This window comes from Gadus macrocephalus, chromosome 21 (genome assembly GCF_031168955.1).
Source record: "Gadus macrocephalus chromosome 21, ASM3116895v1".
In the NCBI taxonomy this organism is placed as follows: Eukaryota; Metazoa; Chordata; class Actinopteri; order Gadiformes; family Gadidae; genus Gadus; species Gadus macrocephalus.
Window position 1 is genome coordinate 18,266,185 of NC_082402.1, and position 13,396 is coordinate 18,279,580.

The following is a 13,396-nucleotide window of genomic DNA, read 5'->3' on the forward strand; positions in this document are numbered from 1 at the left end:
TGAATTAAGTCATTATATTATCTTATGTGAATGTTATGCCTTTATGTGGATATTATCCTCTTAACAATTCATATTAATTTATTATTAGGATTATTATAACAAAATTAGTGTTTTTCTAAATACTTAGCTTTGATAATCATACATAATAAGGGGTTTGTTTCCTGCCTGCCCCTGCTAAGTTGGTTGGTTCCTACTTCATGCCTGGCATTAGCCTCTAGCATTAGGGCTACTGAGCCCAAATAACACTCTCCCCTTCCCTACTGCTGCTCTGAAAGCAGGACAGCTTCTCCATCTTGGCCGCACCCAAATCAATGATGACCGAAACATTATTCCATATAATTCCTTATTCTGTGATATGAATGTAACCTCAGCAATAGAAACTAATTTCAGACTGCTGTGGGGTTGCTGTGTGGTCACGATGGACAGGCTGAGGCTGTTAGTTGGATCTGATGCAATGTAACGGCAGTAGGACCCTTTTACACGGGGGGGGCGTTGTCAGCGTTGTCCCTCACTGAGCACGTGTGTGTGTCTCAGGTCAGCCCTGGCCTCAGCCCACCAGGGTCAGCCCCTCCCCAAGACCCTCAGCCTGATGCTGGCCACGCCACAGGTCCGGGGAATGCACACCATCATCAGGTGATCGCACGCACGCACGCGCACACACACCTCATGCACACATACATACTGTAGACTTTGAACCAACCATTTGTCTTTGTGTTTGTAGGAACAAGGAAACGAATCGCGATGAGTTCATCTTCTATTCCAAGAGGTTAATGAGACTATTAATAGAGCACGCCCTCTCGTTCCTACCTCTGAAGGTGAGTGTGTTCTCTGTTATCATCTTGATCTGGATGCATGACAAGATTAAACTTTAAATATATTTGAGGTTGCAATATATATATATATATATATACAAGTGCACAAACGCATCTGCCAAACATTGTGAACAGTATTACTGTTCACACTGATGATGCAAATTCTTCATCGTTAAATCCCTAAAGGATGTGGTTATACATCATCCACCTAGGGAACGGAATACACTCAACTGCTGGCTTTTGGGAATTCTAGTTGAAAAGCCAACAATTGTTTATTTAATTATTACGGATTGGTATCCTATGGACAACCTATTTGTTTTTTATTTACATGTTCACCATATCAGTCTCCTCTGTAACTCTGTAACTCCAAACATGGAGAATACGTTCCCTTCAACACTGCTGTGTAAAAGCACTCCTAAGCCACCAGTCAAACAATGTCTTGAGTCCTTCCAGGGCCGCGACGCCGACTACACATCACTCCAGACTGAGGAGGTTCACTGGTTACCGTTATTACGGCACAAAACCTTTTTTGAACCAAAGGAACCAAACCGTGACTAGCGAACCCAACCATTCTAATCTTTATTTGAACCGTTCCATCCCTCTATATATATATATATACATAAAATAATAAATGGTTGTACTGGTTTTGCTTTTTTTTCTGGATTATTGGTGAAGTGATGAGGTGGCTATGGTTGTGTGGACTCATCCGTTGACCTGTGAGGATTGCCTTTTTGTTGGCCTTGTTTTAAGGGACATTTTCTTGCATGCAACAAAACCACTGAACATAATTGTATCAACCATTGTCAAATTTGCCTCTATATTTGTATTTAGAATCATTATATTTAGATACTTATCGTTTTTTTATCACACACTGATAACTTTGCATTTTCTTTTTTCTTAGCCAGTGTTGGTGGAGACGCCACAGGGAGCACTTTACGAGGGCAAGAGGCTCAGCGGCAGTAGAGTAAGTCGACCCTTCAAGAGGCTGAGTAGAGTATCCCTTTAAGAGGCTCAGTAGAGTATCCCTTTAAGAGGCTCAGTAGAGTATCCCTTTAAGAGGCTCAGTAGAGTATCCCTTTAAGAGGCTCAGTAGAGTCTCCCTTTAAGAGGCTCAGTAGAGTATCCCTTTAAGAGGCTCAGTAGAGTATCCCTTTAAGAGGCTCAGTAGAGTCTCCCTTTAAGAGGCTCAGTAGAGTAAGTCGACCCTTTAAGCGGCTCAGTAGAGTATCCCTTGAAGAGGCTCAGTAAAGTATCCCTTTAATAGACTCAGTAGAGTATCCCTTTAAGAGGCTCAGTAGAGTATCCCTTTAAGAGGCTCAGTAGAGTATCCCTTTAAGAGGCTCAGTAGAGTATCCCTTTAAGAGGCTCAGTAGAGTATCCCTTTAATTGACTCAGTAGAGTATCCCTTTAAGAGGCTCAGTAGAGTATCCCTTTAAGAGGCTCAGTAGAGTATCCCTTTAAGAGGCTCAGTAGAGTATCCCTTTAAGAGGCTCAGTAGAGTATCCCTTTAAGAGGCTCAATAGAGTAACCCTTTAAGCGGCTCAGTAGAGTAAGTCGACCCTTAAAGAGGCTCAGTAGAGTAAGTCGACCCTTTAAGAGGCTCAGTAGAGTAATTCGACCCTTTAAGAGGCTCAGTAGAGTAAGTCGACCCTTTAAGAGGCTCAGTAGAGTAATTCGACCCTTTAAGAGGCTCAGTAGAGTAAGTCGACCCTTTAAGAGGCTCAGTAGAGTAGGTCGACCCTTTAATGCCCCGTTTCCACTGCAGGGTGCGGTACGGGTCGGTTCGCCTCAGTCCGGTAGGGAGGGGGCGGTATAGCCCAGCTCATTTCCGAGGTCGCGTTTCCACCGCCGACAGTACCCTTTATGGTAGGCCGGATGTATCCCTTTAAGAGGCTCAGTAGAGTATCCCTTTAAGAGACTCAGTAGAGTATCCCTTTAAGAGGCTCAGTAGAGTAAGTCGACCCTTTAAGAGGCTCACTAGAGTGTCCCTTTAAAAGGCTCAGTAGAGTAAGTCGACCCTTTAAGAGGCCTAACGGCAGTAGAGCATCTTAAGTAGAGCAATAACATCCGTGGACTGAGGGGAGCCACCTTTAACAGAACCTGTCCTGTTGCCAGAAGTTGTTGAAAAAACAAACAAATTAAGCTGAATTGACATTGTTTGCTCATTAAAATAAAGAGTCCCCGATTCAAACACGTCTCGAGTATTTAAGTCTTGAGATTGGTTTGCTCGCTCTACATTTATGGAGGCCAACCGAGAGGAACTCCTTAATCTGGAACCTGTCCTCCGGAACAGGAGCTCCTTAATCTGGAACCTGTCCTCCGGAACAGGAGCTCCTTAATCTGGAACCTGTCCTCAGGAACAGGAGCTCCTTAATCTGGAACCTGTCCTCAGGAACAGGAGCTCCTTAATCTGGAACCTGTCCTCCGGAACAGGAGCTCCTTAATCTGGAACCTGTCCTCCGGAACAGGAGCTCCTTAATCTGGAACCTGTCCTCCGGAACAGGAGATCCTTAATCTGGAACCTGTCCTCCGGAACAGGAGCTCCTTAATCTGGAACCTGTCCTCCGGAACAGGAGCTCCTTAATCTGGAACCTGTCCTCCGGAACAGGAGCTCCTTAATCTGGAACCTGTCCTCCGGAACAGGAACCTTCCTCTGGAACAGGAGCTCCTTAATCTGGAACCTTCCTCTGGAACAGGAGCTCCTTAATCTGGAACCTTCCTCTGGAACAGGAGCTCCTTAATCTGGACCCTGCCCAGGTTCGCACTCCTTTACAGGGGACCATTCATTCTTATTATCCTGCAGGATGTCAGACTGTTGCCCTGCAGCCTTATCTTTGCACAGAGAGTGAATGAATATTTTATACTATAAATTTAGGCGGCCGCCTAAGCTGTAAGGTGTGGGAAACCCTGCAGTAGCGTCTGTCTGTCCACCAAATCCATCCAGGTTCTAGAGAGACGGTAGTGTCTCTAACAGATCCATAAGGGTTTTATAGGGGTACCTGGTTCCTCCAGGAAGTGGGAGCTGTTTAACGCATGCTCCTACTGTCACAGCAACTGTTCACTTGTTTTCAAGTGTGTGAATATGTGTAACAAGAATACTTTAGTATACTTTAATAGACGTGTATTCTCGTTACATTACGTGTAGGGATCGACCGATACCGTTTTTTTAGGGCCGATACCGATACCGATATTTTTTCATCAGCCTTAGCCGATACGCCGATACGGACTTTCTTGAGCCGTTTTTTTTTTTGTTTTTGTTTTTTAAAGAAACATTTATTGAACTTCAATATAAAAAACAATATTTAACAAATAGTAAAAACAGGTGAAGTAGAACAAGTAAGAACAAGTAGATGAACAATATTTAACAAATAGTAAAAACAGGTGAGGTAGAACAAGTAAGAACAAGTAGATGAACGATATTTAACAAATATTAAAAACAGGTGAGGTAGAACAAGTAAAAAAAAATAAAAAAAATAATAAAATAAAATAAATCGGCGAAAATCAGCCGCGTATCGGCCGATACGATACACGTAAAAAACACGAATATCGGCCGATAATATCGGCCGACCGATATATCGGTCGATCCCTAATTACGTGTCCGTAGTATTTTCGTGTCCGCAAATCCATCCTTTCTGCATTACTCTGGTTTAAAACAATACATATCATATATTCATATATAATATTATTACTTTTGTGTGAATAATGTTTTTCCAAAACGACTACAATTAACCAGGCATAACTGTGTGCATGTCTGGTTGTGTGTTTGGGGGTCCCTCGTTGTGTGTGTCTGTTTCCTTGTGTGTGTGTGTGTTTGTCCCTCATTGTGCATGCGTGTTGGAATGTCTTGGTCCATGTGTGTGTGTGTGCGTGTGTGTGCAGATCACAGGCGTGTCCATCCTGAGGGCCGGGGAGACCATGGAGCAGGCTCTGACAGCCGTGTGCAAAGACATCCGGCTGGGGAAGATCCTGATCCAGACCAACCACCACACAGGGGAGCCCGAGGTGGGGGGGTGGGGGGGGTAGACCAACCACCACACAGGGGAGCCCGAGGTGGGGGGGTGGGGGGGGTAGACCAACCACCACACAGGGGAGCCCGAGGTGGGGGGGGTAGACCAACCACCACACAGGGGAGCCCGAGGTGGGGGGGTGGGGGGGTGGGGGGGGTAGACCAACCACCACACAGGGGAGCCCGAGGTGGGGGGGGTAGACCAACCACCACACAGGGGAGCCCGAGGTGGGGGGGGGGGGGGGGGGGGGGTAGACCAACCACCACACAGGGGAGCCCGAGGTGGGGGGGTGGGGGTGGGGGGGGTAGACCAACCACCACACAGGGGAGCCCGAGGTGGGGGGGGGGGGGGTTAGACCAACCACCACCACACAGGGGGGGGTAGACCAACCACCACACAAGGGAGCCCGAGGTGGGGGGGGGTGGGGTCACGACACAGGGGAGCCAGAGGTGGGTGTGTTTGTGTGTGTCTACCATGACACAGGGAGCTTGTGTGTGTGTAAGAGGACAGGGGCAGCCCGGTGTGTTTCAAGCCTCTCTAATGTTCTTCTGCTCCTCAAGGAGGCAGCAGAGAGGAATCTGATATTCAACCTGATCCAGGGTCAGTATGTTTAATCTGATCCAGGGTCAGTATGTTTAATCTGATCCAGGATCAGTATGTTTAACCTGATCCAGGATCAGTATGTTTAAGCTGATCCAGGATCAGTATGTTTAAGCTTATCCAGGATCAGTATGTTTAACCTGATCCAGGGTCAGTATGTTTAACCTGATCCAGGATCAGTATGTTTAACCTGATCCAGGGTCAGTATGTTTAACCTGATCCAAGATCAGTATGTTTGACCTGATCCAGGGTCAGTATGTTTAACCTGATCCAGGGTCAGTATGTTAACCTGAACCAGGGTCAGTATGATTAACCTGATCCAGGGTCAGTATGATTAACCTGATCCAGGACCAGTATGTTAACCTGATCCAGGGTCAGTATGATTAAACTGATCCAGGAGGACCAGTACTCACCTGACCCTCAACCAGTACTGACCTGACCCAGGGTCAGTCCTAGCCTGTGTGTTGTGTGTCCAGCTGCACTACCTGCGCCTTCCCAAGGAGATCAGTGAGGATTACGTCATCTTGATGGACAGCACCGTGTCCACCGGGGCCGCCGCCCTCATGGCCATCAGGGTGCTGCTGGTGGGTCCGCATTCACACACACACATACAAACACACTCATGTAGACGCAGACACATGCGCACACACACATAAACAAATGCACACACACGCATACACACATGTGCAGCCCACACACACACACACGTGTTTCTGCGTGTACACACGTATGCATGCACACAAACACACATACGCACACACATGCAGACATAGACGTAGATCCAGACACGTGTAGACGCAGCACACACAGCATGCACACCCGCTCCTTGTGTACTGTACAGTGACGTCCGTACAGTACGTCTGGTTCTGACCCAGGACCCACAGACAGACGGTTCTGCCCTTTGGAGGTGGATTCATTGGTTCTTTATTTCTTTGGCTTTATGAACACGGCGCTCAGATCCACGTAACACCCACCACTTCAGAGCCATCAGTGAAGCTACTGGTAGTAACGGCTGTGTCGGTGTATGTGTCCCAGGACCACGACGTGCCAGAGGAAAGGATCTTCCTGCTCTCCCTCCTCATGGCAGAGATGGGCGTCCACTCCGTGGCGTACGCCTTCCCGGGGGTCCGCATCATTACCACGGCCGTGGACAAGGAGGTCAACGAGCAGTTCCACATCATCCCGGGCATCGGTGAGGCGAAGCAAGCTGTTCATTAGAACCCCCTCACCACAATCTACCTTTAGGTTTATGTCAGGTTATTCATATCGTCTTTTTTTTAATGTATTCATGTATTTAAGGTCTTATGTAAGGTGAGTGTATAAGTGACTTGTAGCAGAACTTACCGGTAGTTAGTTCAGTGCTGCATGCAGCGCTCAACTATTTTTAATAATATTTTGAAAGTAGAATATCTTAAATAGTTTAAAATATAAAATAAATCTGAATGGAAGCGTGCAATTCCAGTGGAAGGAGTAGGGTCCCAAAGTTGTAGAGAATAATAAAGAAAGAATAAAGCCAAGAAGAACAATAGTTAAGAGCTGCACAGAGCACTCGACTAATAACTTTTCCTGGTTATTAGGTGATGACACACACACAAACACACACTTGACTGTTACACTGACTTGATTCAACCATTTCAAACTTTAGCAGCTTAAACAGCTCAGCGTTTCTATATTTTATCTCAATGTAATCAAACTTTATCACTTTAGCTATTTGTATAACTCTTTACTTTGTTTCCAAACCACATTTATTAAATGGTTTACATTGTTTACTCCATTTAGACTTTTGACCTCTTTGAGTTCAAATCTTTTCACTTGATTTAAGCCATTCAGCATTTCTTCACATCTTAATTTATGTGGCTTTACTAAAACATATTTTCCATCTCACTTTGAATTGCAGCACTCACCGGATTTTCTGCAGGAAATGCATTTTAAAGTTTACCTTTTCTTCCCCAAGACCAAGCCAGACGGTTCTCATCGCTCATTCATGAACCTAAACCCTCTCCTCTCGGCTCTCTCCACTCTCTCATCTCTCTCCTCTGCTGTCCTCTCTGCTCTGCTGTCCTCTCTGCTCTGCTCTCTCTCCTCCTCTCTGCTCTCTCCTCTCGGCTATCCTCTATCTCCTCTCTACTCTCCTCTCCTCTCTGCTCTCTCCACTCTCTGCTCTCTCTCCTCTGCTGTCCTCTCCTCTCTCCTCTGCTGTCCTCTCTCCTCTCTGCTCTCTCCTCTCTCCTCTCCTCTCTGCTCTCTCCTCTCTCCTCTGCTGTCCTCTCTGCTCTGCTGTCCTCTCCTCTCTCCTCTCTCCTCGCTGCTCTCTCCACTCACTCCTCTGCTGTCCTCTCCTCTCTGCTCTCTGCTCTTTCCACTCTCTCCTCTGCTGTCCTCTCTCCTCTGTGCTCTCTCTCCACTCTCTGCTCTTTCCTCCAGGTAACTTCGGTGACCGCTACTTTGGGACGGACGCCCCTTTGGACTAGTATGAAAGTGACCAATGGATGGACTACTGAGTAGAAGCAGTGTGAAACACGGTACCCCTACTTTAACCATGGCATCTACTGGAGTTAACAGTTATTATGTGACGTCACCGCAATTTGAAGTCACCTGGAATTAAAAAGTACATTTGAATTCAAACTCAGTAAAAAATGGGAAATCTGGAATCAAACAGGTCAAAGTGTTGGTGGTATTTAATGTGCCATGCTTGTGTCAAGCTGACAGAAGTCCGCTTGGATAGCTGGTTGCCCCCTGACATGCTGGTTGCCCCCTGACATGCTGTTATGCAGCAGGTTTGTACAACGCTTGCTGCTGAATACCCTCTTCTCTATATTGTAAATGTCTTTCAGGTGTTTCAACCGCTCCAGAAGGAGTGTATCTGAACCAATTCAAGGTGCTCAATGACAAGACTCAGATATCTATTAAAACTGGGTTCTATTCACTGTTTTCTTTGTCATGATAGTCCAAAGGTCAGGTTTGATTTCTTTGGTTGGCTTCTTGATATTCACGATGAGCCTGCATAATCAACCATCGGCAAAACTTTCCCAATCTAAATGCATACATGCATCATTGAGTTTAAAACAAATTGCTGACTGGATCCAGAAGTCATAGCTTGGGATCCAGTGGTCATAGCCTTGGATCCAGACGTCGTATCTTGGGATCCAGAGGTCAGACCCTGGATCCAGAGGTCACACCCTGGATCCAGAGGTCATATCTTGGGATCCAGAGGTCATAGCCTGGATCCAGACCAATCTGCCAGCTCATGTATTATTTGCCCTCGTATTTGACTAGCCAATCTCCAGCTACAGGAGCCAGGCAGTACCTACCATAATAGACTGTGTTGAAGACTGAGGTTTAGGTCTTTAAGGTCATTTTAATATTTCTTCCTTTGGCTCTTCACACTGAGTGCCCCATTCAGTATGAGAGTTGTCCTTGATACTAACGTTTGACACTACAAGTCTAGCGTCACAATCTATCTCTGCATCTCATTCTGTTGCTGGCAGATATTAGTGTTGCTTTAACATGCACTATCTTTACTTGCAAGGATACAATCTTTGCATATGATATGACTCATATTAATGTATGTAGTCAGATATGAATGAACTTTCTCCCTCAGGAGGGAAGCCTGTATTTGCTGCTGGCGGTTTAACATCAGCCATTCATACAGGTTCAATTCAATACTTGAAGTTTTGTATGTAAATGTCTCCTAATTGTAAGTTTTGTGTAAACTGCATCCCTCCCTGTCTCAACAAAGCCTGGTATATTTATTGATGTGTTGAAATACCTAAGGTCATAATTTACCTCCACAAATTGACATTAAAAGTCATGGTGCAATTTTACCAGTGAAGTTTGTGTTGTCGTCATTGTCATGGGTTTGTTTTAATTTTCATGAGTGAGGTGTTTATTTGCATGTTCTATTTCGTTTTAGTTCGTGCCGTCCTTAATTTTATTTTGGGAGACCGGTATGCATAAATCAACCTGGTCTCACAGGAATCCGTGAAATGACCACGGACACTTAACTCAAAATCTGTGGAATCCTCACGGAAACACCCCAATTTCCGTGTTATGGCCACGGACTTTGCTCCAATGCAAGTTAATGACACTCAAATTCCGTGGCACTCACACAGATCCCCGTCTCAACGACCGAGTCAACCTGGTCTCCCACTGTATATAGATGAATGAAATTCATATTGACAGTATGGCACTATATCCCTGTTCTCGCCCATGCACCTATCTTGAATTTAATATACCATTTTCGTTGCTTCAATGAGGTCTGGTGGTCTCCGTACATAATAAATAAATAAATAAATAAATAAATAAACATCTATGTATAACGAAATAAATAAATATCTATAATTAGTTTGTGACAGGTGTGTATTTATATATATATATATATATGTATATATGTACATGCATATTTATACATAGGCCTATATATTTATTTTGTTGCTTCGAGGAGGTCTGGTGGTCTACGTATTTAATAAATAAATTAATATCTATAAATAAATAGGTATGCATATACCTATTTACATACATACATATTTATATATATATATTTATCTATACGAAGATCACCAGAAATTAATTTCAAGAAGGGCCGGCGAGAATAGGGATATAGTGCCATACCGTCAATATGCATTTCATTCATTTCCGAGAGGATGGTCAATGGTCAGATACAGATCTCGTTATAACCATAATTTATATCGATGTAACGAGGAAGGATGTAATGATAACGCCAAGAAAATAAAGGCTACATGGTTATTATAATTTAAATATAATTACTTATAAAGCATATAACGAGACAACGAGACGATCTGGTTGTGGGCCAGCAGAGGCTGCATTTTAACCGAATTCAGCCGATAACCTTATACATATAAATAGTCTAACTCTATATGTCAAATGTATAATGTGCTGTAGGCCTACGTATAGGCTAGTTTTTTACATTATAAATATTTAAATACTGTCATACCTGAACCACATTCCCCATGGAAAAAGTAGGCTACACTGTGTTACTTGGTGTTACAACCCTCTTCGTTGATGGGATTGGTGTATGTGGATTGTCAATGGTCAGATAGAGATCTTGTTATAACGATATTAGCTACATGGTCTACTAATTAATTCAATATGAAAGCAATGCATTTCAATTGGGAGATTAGTTTGGCTTCAGAAGGGGCAGCGGGCTGCGCAGGATTCATCAAAACAACAATCCTATGGTGGTTGCCATCGACCGCCCCCTCCCCTTTCCCACAGTTATCGTATACATCCATGTTCACTTCTTATAAACCTATGGCCATTATTTCATTTTCTGTAACATCCACGCATATATCCTGCATTTAATACATGTTCATGTTATATGCAGAATATTCGGATCTTTGGTCCTTGTCTCCCAAACGTGACGTCATGCAATGCATTCTGGGGGAAATGAGAATCAATAGCAAACCGCCAAAACAGTACCTACTTTTTCGTATTACATTCTGTTTTGTGATACCAACCTAACAACATTAAATACAATGGATATCAGTTTAAATCTTTATTACCAACAAGCAAATTGCACAAATTCATTGGAAAATAAACCCTGCAACACGGCCTTTAATGCTATGGTCGGTCATTGGTATTGAAGCCTTCTTTATATATTAATAGGTCATTGATTGAAGCCAGTGCGTCTAACAGAAGCCATGCAGTCAACTGCAGTAGAAATAATAGGGAAAGGAAGTGGATCAGGACAACGTCACATGGTTCCCTGGTGGACAGATGAATGTAAAAAGGCTGTACAGGCAAGAAACAAAGCTTTTAAGAAGGTTAAAGCTTAATTTTCCTTTAATGACAGTGGCAGTAGTTAGACGAGTGATAAGGCAGGCCAAGCGAAACCAGTGGCAGCAATTCTCTAACACTATTGGAAGAGATACCAAGATCAGTGATGTGTGGGGCATGATTCGAAGGATGGGTGGTATCAGGAGGGAATATGCCCTACCAGCAATTAGGTATAATGGTGAAATCATGGTGACTAACAAAGACAAGGCAGAAGCTTTGGCTAAATCATTCGCTAAAATACATAGCCCTGCTAATCTGACCCAGGAGGCAAGAGCAGGTAGGGATGAAGTGATTAGGGTACATCCCAACACAGTAAGGAAAAAGAATGACACTGCAGAGGCATCAAATGTTTGTTTTTCCTTGTTTGAGTTGAAACAAGCTTTAGCAGGTGTTAGAAATACATCCCCTGGTAAGGATGAGACATGTTATAAAATGGTGGTCAATTTAACTCCTCAAGCACAGATGGTGATCCTGCAGCTTTTCAATAGGGTTTGGGAATCAGGGACACTACCATTGGCATGGAAACACTCTGTGGTTATCCCAGTTGGGAAACCAGGAAAAGATAAGAGTGAAGTGACTAGCTATAGGCCAATAGCCCTGACCTCTAACATGTGTAAGGTAATGGAGCGTATGGTTACGGATTGATTAACCTACATAGTAGAAAGCAGGAGCATGATTAGTCCAAGTCAGAGTGGTTTCCGTAGAGGGAGGACGACCATGGACCCTGTGCTGTGTTTGGAGAATATAGTTAGAAAGGCCCAGGCAAATAAGGAGATGGTAGACGCCATCCTTTTTGATGTTGAAAAGGCGTATGACATGTTGTGGCGGGATGGTCTCCTTATTAAGCTTGAAAGCATGGGAATAGGTGGGAGGATGTTTAATTGGGTATTGGATTTCCTTAAGGATAGAACTATGGAAGTGAGGGTGGGGGCAACCCATTCTAGGGTCTATCCTACAGAGAATGGAGTCCCACAAGGGAGTGTGCAGTCCATTACTCTTTAGTGTTATGATTAATGACATTTTCTCAGAGGTTGATGCTAGTCTTGGAAGGTCTCTGTATGCAGATGATGGGGCGTTGTGGGTTAAAGGCTGTAATGGTACGTTTGCTGAAAAGAAGCTACAGGCAGCTGTAAGCACAGTAGAGAAATGGGGTAATAAGTGGGGCTTCCGTTTCTCAGTTGAGAAGACTCAAGTGATATGCTTTTCCAGGAAGAGGGAAAATCCAATCTTACGAATCGTACTCTATGGACAAATGGTAAAGGAAGTACAAGTTATTCGGTTTCTGGGAGTCTGGATGGATAGTAAGCTGACCTTTGGAGAGCATATCCAGAGAGGAGTGATGAGATGCAAAAAGGCAATCAATGTAATGAGGCGCTTAGCTGGAAGTAGCTGGGGCGCCAGTATGAAATCTCTTAAGCAAATGTACATTGCCATAATCAGATCAGCATTAGACTATGCGTGTATTGCATATGGTTCAGCTGCAAAGTCACATCTCACCAAATGTGATGTAATACAGGCACAGGCCATCCGGCTGTGTTGTGGGGCATTCAAGACTTCATCAGTTGCTGCTCTACAGGTGGAGGTTGGAGAGTTACCATTATATTTGAGGCGTATGCAGTTGTCCATGGTATACTGGACTAATTTGCAAGGACACAAACAAGATCATCCAACCAAATCAGTTCTAGAGCCATGCTGGGAGCATGGGCGTACAAAGCTAAATAGTTTTGGATGGGTAGGAGATAGCTCTGCCAGGGAGTTAGGGATATCCAATTTAACACATAGCTGTACAGTACCACTACCAGCAACTCCCCCGTGGCTTTTCCCCATGCCTACAGTAGATCTTGAAATTATTAAGAAATCAAAACAATGTAATGAATTTGGAGGGATGAATAGTTTGATACAACAGTATATAAGTGATAAGTATAACGGGTCAATTCAAATTTTTACAGACGGGTCAAAAGATCCAGACACAGGTAGGACAGGGGCAGCAGTACACATACCACAGTTTAATGTATCAATTATCAAAAGAACGTCAGATCATTTAGCAGTATTCACAGTGGAGCTGTTAGCCATTTTATTGTCTCTCTGGTGGATAGAAGAGGGAAGGTCAAGTAGATGCATCATTTGCTCAGACTCAATGGCAGCTCTAATCAGCATTTCAAATGGAAAATCTACCTGTAG

General features: G+C 44.0%; 1 protein-coding gene across 4 annotated transcripts in view; it reads left to right on the forward strand.

Moving 5' to 3' along the window:
* The window catches only part of si:ch211-243j20.2 (uridine-cytidine kinase-like 1), a 40,929-nt gene extending 31,686 nt beyond the window's left edge, over positions 1-9,243 (forward strand). Inside the window, exons 9-16 of one of the 4 annotated variants that reach the window (XR_009523792.1) lie at positions 535-633; positions 722-815; positions 1,714-1,776; positions 4,692-4,814; positions 5,896-6,003; positions 6,377-6,611; positions 7,844-7,941; positions 8,254-9,243. Coding sequence is in view for 2 of the 4 variants with exons in the window: in XM_060042109.1 (XP_059898092.1) it covers positions 535-633; positions 722-815; positions 1,714-1,776; positions 4,692-4,814; positions 5,896-6,003; positions 6,377-6,611; positions 7,844-7,890 (769 nt within the window). In the remaining 2 variants the exon portion in view is untranslated. Of the gene's footprint in view, positions 1-534; positions 634-721; positions 816-1,713; positions 1,777-4,691; positions 4,815-5,895; positions 6,004-6,376; positions 6,612-7,843 lie in introns of all 4 variants that reach the window. The other 3 variants (XR_009523791.1, XM_060042109.1, XM_060042110.1) reach the window with 3 other exon arrangements.
* The last annotated feature ends 4,153 nt before the right edge of the window (positions 9,244-13,396 follow it).